General features: G+C 50.6%; 9 protein-coding genes across 9 annotated transcripts; 4 read left to right on the top strand and 5 right to left on the bottom strand.

The window, feature by feature from the left end:
- Positions 1–357: 357 nt before the first annotated feature.
- PtrM4_129950 (Ptpl, Protein tyrosine phosphatase protein (contains Pro instead catalytic Arg)) lies at positions 358–1113 on the bottom strand (the record flags this gene model as incomplete). Its single annotated transcript, XM_066108963.1, has 4 exons — positions 358–431; positions 486–625; positions 676–889; positions 942–1113. The coding sequence occupies 4 exons, from the start codon at positions 1111–1113 to the stop codon at positions 358–360; spliced, it is 600 nt and encodes a 199-aa protein (XP_065960955.1).
- A 734-nt stretch (positions 1114–1847) lies between these two features.
- PtrM4_129940 (Dimer-Tnp-hAT multi-domain protein) lies at positions 1848–4526 on the bottom strand (the record flags this gene model as incomplete). The annotated part of the gene is made up of 1 exon (XM_066108962.1): positions 1848–4526. One exon carries the CDS (start codon positions 4524–4526, stop codon positions 1848–1850), a length of 2679 nt encoding a protein of 892 aa, XP_065960954.1.
- An 803-nt stretch (positions 4527–5329) lies between these two features.
- PtrM4_129930 (uncharacterized protein) lies at positions 5330–8059 on the top strand (the record flags this gene model as incomplete). The annotated part of the gene is made up of 2 exons (XM_001940001.2): positions 5330–5632; positions 5693–8059. The coding sequence occupies 2 exons, from the start codon at positions 5330–5332 to the stop codon at positions 8057–8059; spliced, it is 2670 nt and encodes an 889-aa protein (XP_001940036.2).
- Positions 8060–8301: 242 nt separating this feature from the next.
- Positions 8302–10059, bottom strand: PtrM4_129920 (PRP38-assoc multi-domain protein; the record flags this gene model as incomplete). Its single annotated transcript, XM_066108961.1, has 2 exons — positions 8302–8347; positions 8423–10059. The coding sequence occupies 2 exons, from the start codon at positions 10057–10059 to the stop codon at positions 8302–8304; spliced, it is 1683 nt and encodes a 560-aa protein (XP_065960953.1).
- Positions 10060–11104: 1045 nt separating this feature from the next.
- Positions 11105–12079, top strand: PtrM4_129910 (MhpC, hydrolase or acyltransferase (alpha-beta hydrolase superfamily); the record flags this gene model as incomplete). Its single annotated transcript, XM_001939999.2, has 1 exon — positions 11105–12079. The coding sequence occupies one exon, from the start codon at positions 11105–11107 to the stop codon at positions 12077–12079; it is 975 nt and encodes a 324-aa protein (XP_001940034.2).
- A 407-nt stretch (positions 12080–12486) lies between these two features.
- On the top strand, positions 12487–13770 carry PtrM4_129900 (UbiH, 2-polyprenyl-6-methoxyphenol hydroxylase and related FAD-dependent oxidoreductase; the record flags this gene model as incomplete). The annotated part of the gene is made up of 1 exon (XM_001939998.2): positions 12487–13770. One exon carries the CDS (start codon positions 12487–12489, stop codon positions 13768–13770), a length of 1284 nt encoding a protein of 427 aa, XP_001940033.2.
- Positions 13771–14169: 399 nt separating this feature from the next.
- Positions 14170–15897, top strand: PtrM4_129890 (PnbA, Carboxylesterase type B; the record flags this gene model as incomplete). Its single annotated transcript, XM_001939997.2, has 1 exon — positions 14170–15897. The coding sequence occupies one exon, from the start codon at positions 14170–14172 to the stop codon at positions 15895–15897; it is 1728 nt and encodes a 575-aa protein (XP_001940032.1).
- Positions 15898–16032: 135 nt separating this feature from the next.
- On the bottom strand, positions 16033–16482 carry PtrM4_129880 (uncharacterized protein; the record flags this gene model as incomplete). Its single annotated transcript, XM_001939996.2, has 1 exon — positions 16033–16482. One exon carries the CDS (start codon positions 16480–16482, stop codon positions 16033–16035), a length of 450 nt encoding a protein of 149 aa, XP_001940031.2.
- Positions 16483–17223: 741 nt separating this feature from the next.
- PtrM4_129870 (uncharacterized protein) lies at positions 17224–17427 on the bottom strand (the record flags this gene model as incomplete). The annotated part of the gene is made up of 1 exon (XM_066108960.1): positions 17224–17427. The coding sequence occupies one exon, from the start codon at positions 17425–17427 to the stop codon at positions 17224–17226; it is 204 nt and encodes a 67-aa protein (XP_065960952.1).
- Between the last annotated feature and the right edge of the window lie 772 nt (positions 17428–18199).

Below are 18199 nucleotides of genomic sequence, written 5' to 3'. Positions count from 1 at the left end.
CTGCATGTACACTTGAAAATTGTCGCTATGTATACAGAACATTGATGAAGGTAACGGAGAGTCGATGAAAACGTTGAAAATTGAACTAGTAAAGTGCTATGATTGACCGATTGACATGAGGAAAAGTTCGGCCACCTTTTCGCATTTAATATGTCGAGGAGAGACAGTTAGTTGCCGGGAAATTAACGATGAAAATCCCACTGTGGGTGACTGTGATAAGACATGCCTGACCTTCTTGGCAACGACATCACATGCATATAGCTCGTCAAGTACGAGACTCGAAAAGCCGATGGCGATCACCAGGAACCTCACTCGTGCAGCAGGCGCTCTAATAAACCAATTGCGTCCACTGAATCATCATTGTGCCTTGTGCATAGCTCCGAGCGTCTTCCTTCTTTGCTTAATCATGTATGTATACATGACGTAGGAGCCTGGTTCGCAGTCAGTTTGTGTGTTTCAGCCAGAAAAAACACAGTGTTGCTCACCGGGGACATAGAGCATCAAGCAAAAATAGAAGATGGGCGGAATCATCGGACTGATTTGGGATCCAGGAGCGATGGTTCGGTAGAGTAGCCACCACTCCGCTCCGATCCCAATAGGGTAGAGAGGATAGAACATGGTATATCTGTAGTTGTTAGATGTGCAGATGACTCGGTTGCGGGTTATCTCATATACCGAAGCCATACCAGCCCCCTTGGAGCTTTTCCGTGCATGTTGAACGCAAGATAGAGATACCGAATGGTATCAGCTACCGACCAAGCAAGCAGGAGCGCAAGGTAAGCGTGCGAAGTCGCCGTGGTTTGGGGAAAGCTGTACCACACCATCCACACCTGGATGACGCGCGTGACCACTTGTAGCGCCGTTGTGCTGACTGGAGACTTGATAATACCTGGATTTGGGTCAACATGTGGTGCAGTAAGAAGTGCGGCTGATTAGCGTACCGAAGGCAGCATGCAGCACCTCGATCAAGGACGCTGTCTGGATCCATCGCGCCTGAGGTTCAGTTGTAGCGAAGAGAGCGATCTTGCCATGGCGAGCCTGGTGAACTGCTCGGATGAAAACCGATACCCACAGGGATGCGAAAAGTGTGTTATAGGCTGTGAGGTAGAGCATCCGCGGCTCATACCAAGATGTTGCCGGTGATCGGTTGCGCTCGCTACGTTGGCTGCTCATCTCTACTATGCGTCCCTGGCGTTTACAGAAGAAACCGGACTGTAGGAAAAGACATCACAGAAGCAGAAATTGCTGTCGTGGTCTTTGTCGGCCAGTAGGTCGAATGAGGATGATGAGCCGAGGCTACTTTGAATGGAACCATCCTTCCGTAAGCTCCATATAGTACATCACTTTTTGTTTCATTGAGGTCATCTTATTCTCTACATTGTAACAAATCGCCCAGTAGAGTTCAGTCTCTAGCAAAGCTGCCGCGGAAGTGGAAGAGGTGTTGAGGGTGACTTGCCGAAGCAGCCAATCAGAAAGTTTTCATCACGTGATGTGGGCTCCACCACGAGAAATCGCTTTGGCACTTTCTTTTGACACTTTTGTGAATCAACGATTGCGTCAGTAACGTATGAATACACCGCTCAAGATCCTTTTGCGGGGCGTGTGTATTGCGCTCTCGCAACAGAATGCGTCGATTTCACGCAGAGAGCCAATATATTCATACAGGATAGCACCTAGGCAGAGAAGTCAACAAACAAAACAACCAACATTTGAGGCGTAGATGTTGATTGACTGGCTCATTTCTTAGGGCTACAGTTTGTTTGTTTGAGTTGATGAGACTGAAGAGCCAATTTTTGGTTGGTTGATTGATTGAATATTGATAGACTTAAGGTTCTGAAGGGACGTTTCTATGACAATTCTGCAGGCGGCTCTTCCCACGTTCCTATCGCAAACTCTTCCGTGAGCTCCTCATCAGTATGCTTTGCTGCTGTTGTCGTGCTTGGTGTTGTAAAACCTGCACGAGTCCACCGTTGCAAGCACACCAAAGCAGCCAGTAACTGCGCGCCAATTTTCCGCCTTTGTGGCTCAATTATATCGCCAGTTCCCGCAAAAACGCGCTCACAATCAGAGCTGGAGGCGGGTATAGTCAACACGTCGATCGCCAATCGTGAAAGATGTGGATACTTCGGCTTCAACGATAACCAGTACTGTACAGCTGTTGGACCCTCCTTGTGTTGATCAGACGTCCACATAGGCTCTTTTAACCAGCTATCGTACTCATCCTCCACCTCCAATGTATGCTCGCCGTCCTCATCTAGTATAGCGTCGATAGCGTCGTCAAAGCTGCTCATGGTAGGTTTTGGCGCAGGGGTTGGTGTTGTGGCAGCAGCGGCAGGCTTGTAGGCAGCCCAAACCCGCAGAAACTTCGCGTGCGCGGTGCTCAATTGTGTAGGTTTGTCGCGCCAGAAGCGCTTAGAGTATGTTTTATATCGTGGATGTAGTGCCGTAGCTGCGTAGTAAATGGGACTTTGGAGGATCTTAGTAAAGTAATTGCTCGCTTTTCGCCTCGCGGCTCGCAGGTTGATCGGGATGTGATCTTCGGGCGCCTCAGATGGCTCGTGGTTGACCGATTCGTATGGCCGAAGGCGTGCATCCAGCTCAGTTATCACACTCTCAAATACTGGGATGACCTCGTAGAGTGCGCCAAAACGGCCACACTTGCCGCGGCCTTGGAGGCGATCTGTAGCAAACTTGAGCGGCTGCAGTATCGCCATGTACTCAGTAATCACCGCCCAGTCAGCCGCCGTAAGGCCGTCTGACCTCATCCACCGCGGCACATCAGGCAGCTTGTTTCCTCTAATAGCTGCCTGTTCGTCAGCCTGTTCAGTCTCGCGAATGTGGTACGTGGCGTATGCGTTGATAGCTTGTTGGAGCTGAACTCCGCGCTTAAAGCAGTCGTAATAGCTGTTCCAACGTGTAACACACGGCTTAATTGGCTCGCGAGTGCCGCCGCTGGCGCCTGTGGGCATGCTGTTAACTGCCTCGCGTTGGCAATCTTCAAAAATACTCCACTGCTTCGGCGTGTTGATGTAGTTGATAATATCAAGATACACGCCAAGCGGTCCTTCTTTCCGCCACTCCTTCATGTAAAAATCCTCCATCTTTGTGTTCTCCAGGGCGTTGTTATACGCGTCAGCATCCCTCCCGAACATAATCGTTTGGCCAACAAGGTTAAGTATGTGGCAAGCGCAGCGGAGGCGGCGATCGGAGGCAGAAAAGTGGTACATCGCGGCGAGTTTGTTAACAGCGGTGTCGTTATTGTAAGCGTTATCGAGCACAAAGTAGCCGAGTTTGCTGCGATTAATGCTGAAGGATTGCAGGATTTTGGTTACAGCGTCAGCTATCGCCTCACCAGTGTGGGCACCCACCAGCTGCGGCAGCGCGATGGGTAGGTCAACTATCGCGCCCTTACTGTTGGCGTAGTGAGCAACTACAGAAAAGAAGCCACGTTTGCCGCCTTTTGTCGTCCACCCATCGAAGCTTATATGTACCTTGCTCTCGGCTTCAGCCAACGCGCGCACCACCTGAGGCCGTAGCCAACTGTACAACCTCATCACGAACGCTGACACGCTGTTATGAGACCTCCATAACGCCGCCTCTGCCTCAGGATTAGCAAGCCTGATCATCTTGCGAAAAGCCGGCGTCTCAAACTCGCGGAGTGGTCTGTTGTTGTCGACCAGCCAGAGCGCAGCTGCCTGCCGAAATTCTTGTACGTCGAAGTTTCCTATAGTCTTGTACGCCTCTAGACTAAATTTGACACCGCTTAGAGCTGCCTGACGAAGTGATTGTTGTCCATGTTTGCGGAGAGGTTTGCTTAGGATTGGACCATCTTTGCTGAGCCGATGACCAGGTTTATCAAGCTGGAGGTGCCCGTTGGCGGCAGTGGTTGACTTCGTTACTCGGTGTACACCATTAGGTAGCTTATGAATATGACAGTACTTGCACACAAAGTACAACTCATCTGGGTGGTGAGTACCCTCCTTCCAGACACGCCAGCCGTGTTGAAAAATCCAGCTTGCCTTGCCTCGTGGAGTGCTCAGCGGCGCGACAAACCCCTTTAATCGCGACCAATCGACGCCCTCAAAGTCGCGAAAATCGACGCTCACAGCGCTATCCTCCTCCACCGAAGCCTCAGTGGCAGCGCTAGAGAAAGCTAAAGGCTGTACAATAGAGTCCTCTGGCTTATCAAACATTAACTGCGACTCCCAGGCTGGCTCATCAGTGAGCCGAGAGGCTTGTGAGGCAGCCAAAATAGGCAGTGGTGATGCCCGCCGAGGGCGCTCCTCGGGTTGTTGTACAGGCTTACATGGCGGTTCAATAGCCCGTGTGGGCGGCTCGATAACTTGTGTAGGCGGCTCTGTAGGCGGATCCGGCGTACTTTCTGGCAGCTCTATCGGCTGGGTTGGCTGGCTGCCGTCACCCAACAGCGCTTTGAGCGTAGGTTTGCGCGTACGTTGTGCTCGCTTGAAGGGAGTATCAGCTTCTTCGGCAGCCTCGGGCTTGCGTTTTGCTGGTATAGAGGGCATGGATAAGGCTAAAAGTAAGCCGGAGCCGCGAGAAAGTAAGGTGTTGTTAAATGTTATAAGCCTGATGTCAGTAGCACTAGGAATAGAACATGTGTGAATCGTGTTGTGTATTGTGCTACAGGAATTGAGATCTATGTCTCTGCCAGCTAGCGTTGTGGGCGCTAAGCCTCGTACGTACTAGCCTGGAGTGAGTGAGAGATGGGATGGAACCTAGGTCATATAACTTACACGCGAGTAGGCTTAGTAAGCAAGATCCAACACTAAGAATTCGTCGTTGAGCAGCTATCCCAGAGGCCTCACCTAGGTATCCCCCTCCCTCGCTTACTATCAAACAACACCAATCCTATCAACATTTTGTTCTCAAGATTGGTTGATTGATTGACAGAAATACAGTGGCTAACTGTTGGTTAGTTGGTTGGCTCCGAATCAAACAAATCAAACAACAATATTGATGAGATATTGATTACTGACAACCTTGCACCTAGGTACATTGCTGAAGTATTCAAAACGCCGGGACAGTGCCATTGTAGAAGAAACAACAATTGGGAACATACTGGTCGTCTGAGTATTGATTACGTGGTTGTTGCATGGGTGAAGGTGGATCTCGTGGAACCGCTAATATATGAGCTGAGGAGGGGCTAGTGTAGATCCATAACGCGAGTAAATACTGCTTCTTCATCCCTTTTCATCCTTCTTTTCAGCCGAGGCATCAGTTCACGCCAGATCTTCTCGAATAGCGTCTTTATTAGAGTACCATCTTAGATCTGTCTGCAACCCTCTTATATCACGGGTTTGAATTCAGAATGAATCGCCTCGGCAATACACATAACTTTCTTGCCACGTACAGGCAGTACAATGAAGACACCGATCATATTGCCAGTTGGCTTGCTGAGACAGCTCGGTCTATCGGATATGAGCCCGTAGAGGAGAAAAGTGATCAGCCTCGCCAAAGAGTGAGGAACAGAAACAAAAAAGCCAAAGGCAAGAAGAGTGCACGCAGTGGAGGTGGTGGAGGAAGCGGTGAAAAGAAGTACTCGATCAAGATAGTTCACTTCGTACCGATTGCAGAAGCAATCGCAGACAACGAGGAGAAAATCCTAGTTCCGGTTGCTTTGAGCAAGCTGTTTAACAGAGCCATACAAACACGAAAAAAGGTTACGTACTAGTTCAAGAAGAAGGCTGTCGAAGACGAGCACGATAGCAATGAGCGGCACTACTACTTCATTACCGTACTGGAAAACGCTTTCCGCCTGCTGAAGCCATTCATTTCATCTGGACCCGAGGCCTACCGCCCTCCTTCAGGAAGTCCAGCCTACGATGCCAGCGGAGCAACGTCCGAAAACCGCTTCGCGAACTCGACGGTCGAAGACATCGCGGATATTGCCGAAAAGGAGGGTGCTGAAGAGGCGAAGCTACCGGATTTTGGAAACAAACTCGCACTTGTACAGGATGAATCCGAACTGGAAGAAGAGCTGCAGTTTGCTGTCACTCTTTTCATCCAAGAGCTGCAAAATGTGACTGATATTGCCTGTGCCCAGTGGGCAAAATACAAGGACGAAAAGGTTGACTTGATCGTGCCTGCCATGACTACCGATTTGGCAATCAAGTTGGTCCAGAGAGCAGAAACCGAGTTCGATTTGGTAGTGAAGCGACCAAAGAAATATCCCACCAACATCTTCCCTCTTTGGAGGCTTCTGGATGTACTTATTAAGCCTTCTATCGGCGAAAAGCCTCTGGAAGGCGATGGGAGCATCTTTTGGCCCACATACCTTGGTCTCAAACAATACATGGACCTTATGGTGGACTGGACGCCCAACAAAAATCTTCCAGCCATCGTTCCAAAGGATTTTGGCAACCGAAAAATCCACGATGCAACCCTGCGCGCAATCGAGTTCGCTCAAATCGTCCGTATCATGATGTTCGGCAAGCATCCTGATGTTTGGGACATGTGCTCTCAGGGCGTGGAAATAGCATTCAATAACCGCAAACTTTACGTATGGGTCGTCGTCGCAGTACAACTACACATTGCTTCACAGGATACCATGGGAGATAGATGTGCGCATCCCTCGTTTGAATTGGAGAGCCATTTCCAAAAGGTTTTTCGCCAACAAATGCTTATGACTAGAGACTGGAGGAACCCATTGCTACCAGAGGATATTTACTTCGATTGTATCGAGGCATGGAGCGACACTCTCGGGAATATACAGGAGTGGTCTTCACAGGACGGCTTCGATCAACAATGGAGTACGCTCGCGCTAAAGCAACAGATCAATGCTCATCCTGTCTTGAAAATGCTGAGACAGAAGGCGAACAAGAACTACTATATGCGTCATCATCCGTTGCTTTATGGAATAATGAAGTACGAAATGTACTTGAAGAAGCAGGCAGCAGGTTTGAAGATGGAGTATCAGTCTCTCTCAATTTCCAAGTTGGCCCATGTCTACATCAACGGCCATCTCCAGTTTGGCGATGATCAACCGGTCTGGCCGGACATGGAGTTTGTTATCTATGCGCAAGATCCAGAGTGGCTCTTTGTTGGCGGTCGTCCGAAAACCGTCGAAGAAGCCCAGAAGAAGTTCCTAATTATCAGTGGCTCAAAGGCTGCCAACTCTGCGCGCGACATTCAAATCAACAAGCTCAAGATCGACCAGAAGAACTTGCGCGAGTTCCGTGACCCCATGGTGTTTGGTACTGGTGTTTTTCTACCACGCAAAAAATTCAGCAAAGCGAAAATCAGCGTTGTCACTACCAAGGTGGAGGAAATTATCAATTGTTTGATTGAGACCATCAATAGCCCACAACCTTGGGGTCGGCTCGCTCGACATATTATGCAAATAAAGCATGGGAACACAACTGCATCTCATCAAGCGACACCTCGCACGACTCTTGAAACTTACGCCCAGTGGCTGGAAGCGGATCTGATTGATTTATATTTCGACTGGCTAGGCATGGGACACAGGTGCGGTGACATCTGGAGGTCGATTCGCACAGCTCTTGAGCGTCTTGACACGTGGGACCCAGCTTCCTTCCAAGACAAACCTGCCATGGAAGCGACGATCGACATTCTCACTCGCGATAGGCAGTATCCAAAGTTTCTCGGCATTGCATACGGGCTACTCCTCAAGACTTTTGAAGGATATCCCGCGAAACAGCCAGATAGTAGGCATGAGCCCGATGCTGCCATTGTCGCGATAGCCAAGTACAAACCCCAGATTGCTGCTGTTCTGGAAGCGCCCGGAGAGCTGAGCCTGGATAATCTGTATGCACACTGGCGCGAACAAGACTGGAAGCCGCGTTGGGAGAAGATGAAGACCGCGCCAGCGAATGAGTTGAAGGACATGTTCATAGAGTCATTTTTCAGTTCGTTCATGTCAAAGGAGAAGAAGAAGCCAAAGTTCAGCGCACCTGTCTCAAAAGAGCGATCTGCGATGGACATGATGCAAAGCATGCTGGCGCATCTCGCCGCTAGTACGAGAGATCTGCCGCAAGATGACTTGGATCCTGAGCTGAAGGAGGTCATGAAGAGGAATTAGCTCAATCTCACTCACGTAGGGAAACGAAATATGTCATATTTGGTCACTTTCCATGTTTGTCTACAAACTTTGTAATTTTGACGTTTTTTTTTCCTGTATTTTCTACTTTTCGGCTAGGTTACAGCTCTGCATGCCCGATACAGCTCACGAAACAATTATGGCTCCGAAGTCGATGGTACAATGTAGGCTTCAAAGCCTATGATGATCAAGATGACTGGTATATCTCAAAACCCTGAGACCCCTCACGCTCTTCCAGCAACACCCCGAATACTGAAGCCCTGGTCGCTACTATTGCCTCCCCGGCCACGACCAGCACCGCGTCCTCGCCCGCGTCCACGACCACGACCCTGCCGGTGCCCAAACTGCGGGACGTTGCCTTGTTGCTGCGAGGGGTGATTCCAATGTTGCTGCCTGCCTTGGTTAGGCCCCATCTGAAAGTTGTTGGTGCGAGGGCGTTGAGGATTGGGACCCGCGTCGGCATCCTCATTGCTCCTGCCACGCTTAACCCCGTGCTGGGGACCAGTGGGAGCGTTGGCTGGTGGAGCTGACGTCGCCGAAGCCACCGACACTTCACGCGATGCTCGGGCCACGGCAGCCTTTTGTGCGATCTCTGCAGCGGTGATGTAACGGTTGTCATCGTCCAGCGCAGGTTTCGTCGTCTTGGACTTGCTGGGCTCGGCTTTGCCGCTCATGACATCGTCTTGGTGCTTGAACGCACACTTGTGAGTGTTGGAGCAGTTTGAGCGATACGGAGATGACTTGCAGATGACGCCTAGGTGATCGTGCGAGAAGGGGCATGTATTGTTCTTGCAGCCAATGGTTGTGTTGACAAAAGTGCACATCTTCTTGCGAGCTCCTTCGCTGTGGTCGAACTTGCATGTGTCGCGCCTGCTGCACTTGGCGCCAAACCTACATGCGACGGCCGTCTTGGTGGCAATAGTAGCTGACGTGACTGGTGTAATAACAGTATTGTGAAGCTGCTCCTTTGTAGCTCCAGCGGTGTCGACGGCGAGGTCGGGAGCTGTCTCGATGGAAGGGAGAATCCCCTCTTCGGTATCGTACAGACACTCTTTTTTTATTTCTATCTTGACGGCTTTCTGGTTGTCCTCGGCTTTCCCAGCTTCTTGGGTCTCTGCGACTGGCTCGCTCTCTTTGACCATCGACTCTTCTTTCTGGAGGCCTATGTATTTCACTGATATCTCCAACTTGATGTTGCCGGCGTTGATTTGGCGGGTATCTGTAGAGCCGACAGCACCCAGACCAATCCAGTACGCAAGATTCTCGGTGTTGTCAAGGTTATACTTGATCGACTGGAAGATGACATTGCGACCGAATGCGGAGATTGCCTCGGGCTTCTCTTGATGCTCAGCTTCTTTCTCCTTATTGGTGTTCTCATGAGGTTCCCCATTTTGAGTCACTTCGATTTGCTCCGCCTGTTTGGCAATAGGTACTTCGGTCGTAATTTTCTTCTCCTTAGAAGCTGGAACTGCCTCAATCTGGTTGGCAAGTTCATCAGTGCTTTCGGTGTTGGGGGCAATCTGATCTTCCTTGACCTTTGCGGTGTTGGCCTTTCGGGTGTCAGGGTTAGTGCCAATCAGGGCGTTGCTGGTGCTGTCATTGTCTGCAAAGATGTCGATTCCGTCCTCGAAGTCGTCTGTAGTCTGATCAGGGTTCTTCTTCTTGGTGGATGAGAGGTCGTCCCAGGAGATGAGATCGCTGTCTACTGTCTTCGTGCTATTGGGCGGCGCAACGACAGCCTTGATCGTCTCAAGCTTCGCGACCGTGGTGTCGGCTTCTGACTTTGGCACGACAATCTCCTTGATCGTCTCGGTCCTGATGACCTTGGCTGCGTCGTTGGACTTTGCAGACATGTCGGGTTGGGGCTCGAGATTTGCCTCTGCGTCCTTGACAGTGGGTGCCAGGTGGGGGTAGAGCTTGGTGCGTTTTCCTTTCTCCTGAGCCGAAGCGGCAGTGCGAGAGCGATTACGCTTTCCAGCCATGGTGTTGTGTGTGTATGTGGTTGAGTGTTCAGGTGTCAGTGTGGTAATGTGGTTGAGCTTGCGTTTGTGGATAAAGAACAAAGAACTTTTTGACGGTGTGTCTGCTTAGCGTGGAAACGGTTGAGAACAAGGTAACAGTTCAAGTCTTCGTCAGTGTGGAGAGAAAGAAAGAAGGAAAGTAGTTTGGAGGGCGAGGTCGCGAAGTCCTTGTATTGCAGCGCGAGCTATGCGCACGGACTCGAAGTGAGAGCGGCTCAATGACGTGACCCGCAGTGGCGTCGCACAAAGAGCTCGACAATAATACAGGGCTCACACTCACCGTCTTAATTTCATCCAAGTTACTACCATTTGCAGTAAGTCCAATGGAGGTTATCGGCCAATAACCCGCGCGGTAAATCTAGGTCGGGCAACAAAGAGGGGACAGGCGAGCAAAGACATTAGGCAGCATGCATGTTAATCATAATATTTGATTTCTTGTTATAAGATAATAGATTTCATGTTTGAGTTTGATTTGAACTGTCTAATGGACAATATGTTTCAACTACAGTGTCTCATGCTTTTCCTTCATGATGATCTCTTCTCGTTGTTCTGCCACACTTTTGCAAATCGCACGCTCACTGTCAAGTATTGATAGCACGAGATTGATAGCTTGATCGAGTCACGAGTCACCAATCCAGTGGTCCAACACAGTGGCCTAACGGGCAGCTCGAAGGAGGTGGCATTGAGTATGGCAGGCTGTGAATGCCACGCCTACAACGCAATGAACCGGTATTTGCGCCTTGCCGGACAAGATGCTAATCATACAAAGGCAAAAAAGTGTACTGTAACTATTCAGTGATGGAAAACATGTATCACATCGAGAACCCCAGGTTGCGCTCTATGTCGCTCTATGTCGCTCTATGTCGTGCGCGAGTCATGCCTAACCTAACGTATTTCAGCTAGGCTAACCATGCCCTGTCGTCAACATCCGCATCCTTCCCGAACCACCATAAGAGCCACATCCCCAACCTAAGATTTAATCACCATCTCAACACTTCAGACAGCCATGACTTCCGGCCCAGAAAACCTCGTCCTTCCACGCCCCGGAGCCCTGCCGACTCGACCAAAACCCCCAATCTCAGGTCCATCGGAGCAAGCCTTCACATCTGCTTTTGGGACCCTCCTACCACCAGTCCGATACCTCGACACCTCCCATGGAAAAGTCGCATGCTATAACATCTCCCCAACTCCTTCCGTCCAAACACTCAATCGTGTACTTGTCATCCACGGTGTACAAACCCCTGCTCTGGGCATGCTTCCCTTGGCTGCCGCGCTACACAGCTTGTTCCCAGACTCGCAATTCGCATTATTAGATCTCTGGGGCCATGGACTAAGCGATACCCCCATACTACCACATGACGCAGCTCTCTTCCACGAATTGTTCGATGAAATGTTAGACGAGCTGTATTGGCCCTCTGCCCATCTCATGGGGTACTCTTTCGGAGCATCACTGACAGTCGGATACGCCGATTCACGCACTTCACGGGTAAATAGTTTTACCTTGGTCGCGCCGGCGGGACTAATCCGATCTACGAGCTTCACAGCGGCTGAACAAGAGCTTTTCCAGCCTGGTAGCGATGAAGACGCAGCAAGGAAGTGGGTGTTGCAGTTCCTTGAAGGCAAAGATCTCGTAGTACCGGGAGGCTGGAAGGAAAGAGTTGGGAGGGGCGAGGTCGTTGCTGAAGCGGTAAGGGAGTGGCAGATGCGGGAGCATGCCGGTCATGTGGGTTCTGTTGTAGCGATTTTCAGGGACGGAGGAGTGATGGATAATCACGAGAGCTTTACAAAGGCGGCACAGACTAGAAAACCGGCATTAGTAGTGCTGGGCGAGAAGGATGACTTGTGTAACAAGCAAGAGCTGAGGGATTTGGGATTCAAAGACGTCTTTGTGGTTCCGCAGGCCGGACATGGTCTTGTCAGGGAAAGGGTACCAGAGGTTGCAAGCTTCATCAGCAATTTCTGGACTGATCTTGGGATGTGAGTCAAAAAGATTAGATAACACCGACCTAGATACGGATATGCATAATGGAGAGTGTAGTCACATGTACAACCACTATACAATGCCGAGAGCTAGTCCTAATATAGAAGGTAGCGTCAAAGTGCCGGACCTGCTCCTTGCTACAGCCTAGATCCCAGTCGCACATAATTAACAAGAAATTCCAGCAAATATGATGATAGCAGGGAAATGATAGCGCAAGGCTCGCGGGTAACGGGTGTTGACTCGCAGTTCCTTGCCGTGCGCGATCGTCACACTGCATGTGGGGCAAAACCATGTGGCGTAGATATAAGCAAACCCCACACTGCAAGGAAGATCAGGCTACATTGGACACTACATATGAATGTCAGCAGTTGCTCTCAATTCTCTGAGCACCTCGCTAGCTGAGTATCATGATGACTCACTCCGCAACCCACCCACCAACAGGCATACGCGTCATATTAGTAGGCGCCGGTTTCGCCGGTCTCTCTGCAGCCATAGAATGCTCCCGTAAAGGCCACACTGTCGTTCTTCTCGACAAAGCCGCATCTCCAGACGAGATAACGCAATTCGGCGATATCATCAGTTTTGATCCGAACGGAGCGCGGCACTTTGAGCGGTGGCCTGGCGTTATCGAAGCCATGAAAAAGGTGGCTAGGAAAACTACTTGGTTGGACTTTTATCATTGGAAGGGCGAGTTTGTGACAAGACAGAGCTTTGAGGGGGAGCAGGAATGGGGGCCGAGGATCAATGGGCATAGAGGGGAGTTGTGGAATATTATCTACGGACATGCTGTTGAGAGGGGTGTTGAGGTCAGATGGGGTTCAAGGGTGAGCGACTATTTCGAGGATGAGGAGAAAGCGGGTGTGGTTGTCGATGGAAAAGAGATCATTGCAGACGTCGTGGTTGCAGCAGAGGGAGTACGGTCCCGCAGTCGCAAAATTGTCCTCGGGTTTGATGATAAACCAAAGAGTTCAGGATATGCGGTGTATCGATCGTGGTTCTCAGGTGACGCTATCAGGAGTAATCCGACCCTGAAGCACCTCGTTGATGGAGACAGCCACTCTGGATTCATTGGGCCAGATCTGCATTTCCTTGTCTCTTCTCTCAAGGATGGGAAAGAGTTCAATTGGGTTTTTACGCACGTCGATGATGGCAATATCGAGGAGAGCTGGCAGTTTCCCGGGAGGATAGAAGACTGTCTTAAATACGTCGAGGGATGGGCGCCTATTGTTCAAGAGATAGTCAAGTCGACACCGAAGGACGCTCGTCTCATCGATCATAAACTCGTCTTCCGCGATCCATTGCCCACATTCATCTCACCAAAGCAGCGCATTGTTTTGATTGGTGACGCGGCGCATCCTTTTCTGCCGACTTCTATCCAGGGAGCCAGCCAGTCGATTGAAGATGGTGTTGTCTTAGCCACCTGTTTATCGCTAGCCGGAAAACACCAAATTCCTCTGGCTGTCCGAGCGTTTGAGGATCTGCGATATGAAAGGGTACACAAAGCGCAAGCTACGGGAGTGAAAACAAGGGACCGGTGGCACAAGGCGAATTGGAACGAGATTGCAAGAAAGCCGGAATCGATTCACCTAGCGCGCGAGGCCTGGTTATTAAGCTTTGATGCGGAACAGGACTGCTACGAGAGATTTGATCAGGTTGTGAGGCATTTACGGCAACGGGCGGGCCGGTTGTAAGTAAGGAGATGCTTTTGGGACCGTCTTATGTACATACAACCATGGGGTGATCCGGTGGGACTGAAGGATAGGCCCGGTATTGGAATTAGCGTATCAGCACTAAGTCATGCACGTCTCGCGGCAAGCCCTTGGAGATCCCAACCCTAATTAGTTTTTGACTCCACAGACTCCAAAGAAATGCGTGCTGTCATGATGATACGGCGCAACTAATGCACTCAAACATTTGCACGTCATAGCGCGCACCTGCCGCTTGTCGCTTAGCGTCGCTATGATAGCGCGTCTAATTGGACCCCATATCGCAGCTCACACCTATATAAACACTGCTGTCTGCCTGTTAGCTTAGTCTGTTGTCCACTTCCACTCCTTTGCACTCTCGGGAACACAACAGCAGCAGACAAGATGCGCGGCTCCATCCTGTGCTTTCTGGCATCTGCCACAGTCGCAGCGGGCGTAGTACTTACCAACCCGCGCGGCAACGTGACTTTCGAAGGCATTGAGCGCAATGGTATTGAGATCTTCCTGGGCATCCCGTATGCTAAAGACACCGGTGGCGAGAACCGATTCAAGCCTCCTGTCCCTTACGAATACACTCCCGGTTCCATCATCGACGCCACCCAACACGGTCCTGCGTGTCCACAGGCACTGGGCCAGCTTTACGCCCCTCTTGGACTCGACAATATCACCGAGATCTCAGAGGCCTGTTTGAACGTCAACGTCGCCCGTCCTAAGCCGGCGGATAGAGAAGGCAAGGGGCCACTTCCGGTACTCGTCTGGATTCATGGAGGATCTTTCTGGTGGGCCAGTAACAATGAACCGACAACTGCCCCTGATGGTATGATCAAGCAGTCAGTGGAGAACGGAGATCCCATCATCCATGTTGCCTTGAACTACCGTCTTGGATTGTTCGGCTTCGCAACCTCGGAATCGCTGAAAGAGGAGGGCAGTATGAACGCCGGCCTTCGCGATCAGCGCGCCGCTATTGAATGGGTTCGCGATAACATTGCTTTTTTTGGTGGGGATCCGACGAGAATTACCATCGCGGGTCAATCTTCCGGCGGTCTGGCAATTGGAATGCAGATCCTAGCTTATGGAGGAGAAAAGCCACTGCCATTCCAGCGGGGTATTGCTGAGTCACAATCATTGGAGCCTGGTATCACTGGTACTTTTGCCAAGGAGGCTATGAAAGCTGTGATCGATTATGTTGGATGCAACAAGACCGACGTGGACCATCCGGACACGATCGAGTGCCTGCGTGGACTTGACACCAACACTCTCTTTGAGGCCTCAAACGCCACATACATTGCCGACATTGCTCATAACATTGGTGATGTCTGGCTACCACAGGTTGATGGCGACTTCCTACCAGATGCACCCAGCAAGCTCATTGCGGAAGGCCGTTTCGGAAATGCAACCTTCATGTCCGGATGGATGCAAGGAGACCTCGACATCTATACCAACCGTTCCATTTCGACCGCCAAGGACACATACGACTTCATCCGCGGCTATCTACCAGCCATGGCAGAAACCACGATTCTGCAGCTACTGAACATGTACCCTGTAGAGGAGTTTGGTTCCACTGTGAATCTGACGCAAGAGTTCTATCGCTCTTCCCGCATCTTCCGCGACATCTTGATGGTGTGCCCGTCTCTACACCTCGGAGGTGCCATCAACAACATGTTCGAAGCCCCAGTCTACTTCTACAACTGGAACCAGACCATTCTCGACCCGATCCTCGAATATCTCTTGAAGGTCCAAGGTCTTGGAGTAGTGCATACCTCTGAGTTTGCATACATCTTCGATAGCATGCACGTATACAACAACTCAGGCTTGCCATACAACCCAACGGCGTCTGATCGTGATCTTGCCATCCGGTCGAGTCGCTCATGGACAACATTTGTTAGCAAGGGTGCTCCGACTATGAGCGAAAAAATTGCGATGACATTGCCGAGTTGGGATGAGGCGTTTAGTCGACCTGGGGGACCTCATGTGATGACCATTGGTGGATCCGATCCTGGCAACAACGCTCTGGGCAAGGTAAATGCGACCCAGGTAATGGCGGAGCAGAAATTGAAGGAGCGATGCGGATTCTTCAATAGCCCGGAGGTTATTGCCGCACTCCAATACTAGAACTTGTGTTCAGTCATCGGATATGAAGAAGTACATGTAGACGGTTGGCCTTTGTGGCTAATAGCGATTTAATGAATCAAAGTGGATTACACGATCTCAATGAAATCAATTTCCATCTTGAGCCTTGGTTTAGCATCATTTGTCTTTTACTTCCGCCTTTTCCTCATCCGTATCAACTCCTTCAATCTCGTTCTCTGAAGCCTTGTGTGCATCTTCTCCTCCATCCCCCTTCTTCCCCTCAGCCAAGCCCATTATGAAATCCCATTCTTCCTTCCTAACCTTGCACACACTCAGCCGAGAATTGGTAACAAGCTGCATATCCTTCAACGGCCCACCATCCTTGGCAAATTCCTTGATCTTATGTAAATCCACCGCCTTTTCAAACTCCTTCACAAACTCGACACCCACACAAAACCACTTGGGCTTCTCCGGATCCGACTTTTTATCATAGTAGGGGTCCTTGGGATCAAACGCTGTCTCGTCGACCTTTGCCTCTTCCACCACACGCAATATACCTACAACACCCGAGGGCTTGGCGTTGGAATGGTAGAAGAAGCCCAAGTCGTCTTTGCGCATCGCTTGCATGTTATTTCGTGCTTGGGGGTTTCGTACGCCACCCCAGGGTTCAGGTTTGGTACATGCGCGTAGGTCGGATATGGAAAAGGCGACGTTGACACCATTTTCGTAGCGTGGAAGGGGCTCAGCTTTGAGCAGCCAGTACACTTCTTGGTTTCCGTTTGCGTGACGGTTTGAGGAGGATGATGGGTAAGAAGAGGGAGCAGATACAACGGTGGGGTTCGGCGTGGAGCTTTCGGGTTGTGTTGATGTGGTAGTTGCGGGTGCTTTTGCTCGTGATTTCTTCGCTTTGCTTGTAGCAGCTTTCTTGTTCGGCGGTGGGCTATCCTCAACTACTTGTTCTTCGTGGCCGTCATCGTCGTCGTTCCGCGCGCGTTTGCGACGCGTCGTCCTCTTCGCGTTACGTTTCGAGTTTGTCTTGTCTTCGGCGGCTGAAGAGTCATCCTCGTTGTATTTAGGGGCTGTAGATGCTGTCTGACGCGTACTTCGGCGTGTTCCTGCCATGTTGGGGTAGAGGTTATGAAGCAATGTTTCGTGGACGTTGAGATGCTGTGCGACGTCAGCCCGTATCGATTAGTTAGGACAGCATTCCAGAACACCCCCAATTTTCCGACTACCAGAATCCAAAATTTACCTTCTTTAGTCATATCCCTTCACGTAAATTAAAACTGCGCGTATATTTTGAAGTCATGTTGTACTGGAGAGTAGGCAATAACAGTCAAGTTTGTATTGTACATAAGGGCACGCTATCTAGGACGTTGAGGGATCGTAAAGGGTACCACCCCTAGTATGGGTATCTTCGGTAATCTTGCGACCGCCGACCACGATTCGCGTGTGACGGACGAGCTCCTCGACTAGGGTGATGACTCTTATCACCACCCATCGTCCGCTGTCGTGTTCCCATGCGTCGGTCTTCCGCACGAGTCTTGTACTGCTCGGGTTCTGTCCACCCATGTCGATCCGCCCAAGCTATCATATCTGCCGACTCCTTGGCCTTACCCTGTTGTCGTGCCATCTTGTATCCCTCGTGAGCGGCATACCGCTCCGGCCGTAGGATATGACCAAAGGCACAAACGACCTTGGTGCAGGGCTTCTTCTGCACGACAGATTTGCAAGTGGAGCGGATGTGTACCAACTTCGATATCGTACCGTCGACGACGATATCATGTACCAACCCGACGTGAGGACATGCCGGACCCTTCCCCAGCAGATGCATCCGCCATGTGTTGCAGATGTGAAGCCGTGCACAGGGGACCTTGTGGCCGGAGTTGGCAGCACGACACGCAGATCTTCGCAAACACCCGCAAGAATGATAGCCAGATGAGTACGCGTATAGGTAGATAGCGAGTCTAGCTCGTCTTGTACTAGTGCTGGATCTCCATGTGACGGCAGAGCTCCTACTCTACCGCAATCGGCATCGTCGAGGGTACGTTGTTGAACGCCTTGCAGGCGAAGCTCGTCTGGCGCGGTTAGAGTGATATCAATTGGTTGAAGGGGTGACGAGGCGGTCTGGAGTCAGCGGGATAGCGAGAAACTGATATGTAATGTTAGCGTGTGAATATTGAAGAGCTTGAATATAGTACCTGAGCTGGGAGAGTCCTGCATGACATGATCAGAATGCCGAAAGGCAGGCTTTCTTAAGCCACCTTTGGTGTCTCCATCCACCACTGTATCCAGCCATGTGATCTTCCATCCAGACTCATCGTCAGGTTCTTTCTTGATGTGT

This window comes from Pyrenophora tritici-repentis, chromosome 7 (genome assembly GCF_003171515.1).
Source record: "Pyrenophora tritici-repentis strain M4 chromosome 7, whole genome shotgun sequence".
Taxonomy (NCBI): Eukaryota; Fungi; Ascomycota; class Dothideomycetes; order Pleosporales; family Pleosporaceae; genus Pyrenophora; species Pyrenophora tritici-repentis.
The sequence above is the reverse complement of the archived record's forward strand: the minus strand, read 5'-3'. Positions and strand labels throughout refer to the sequence as shown.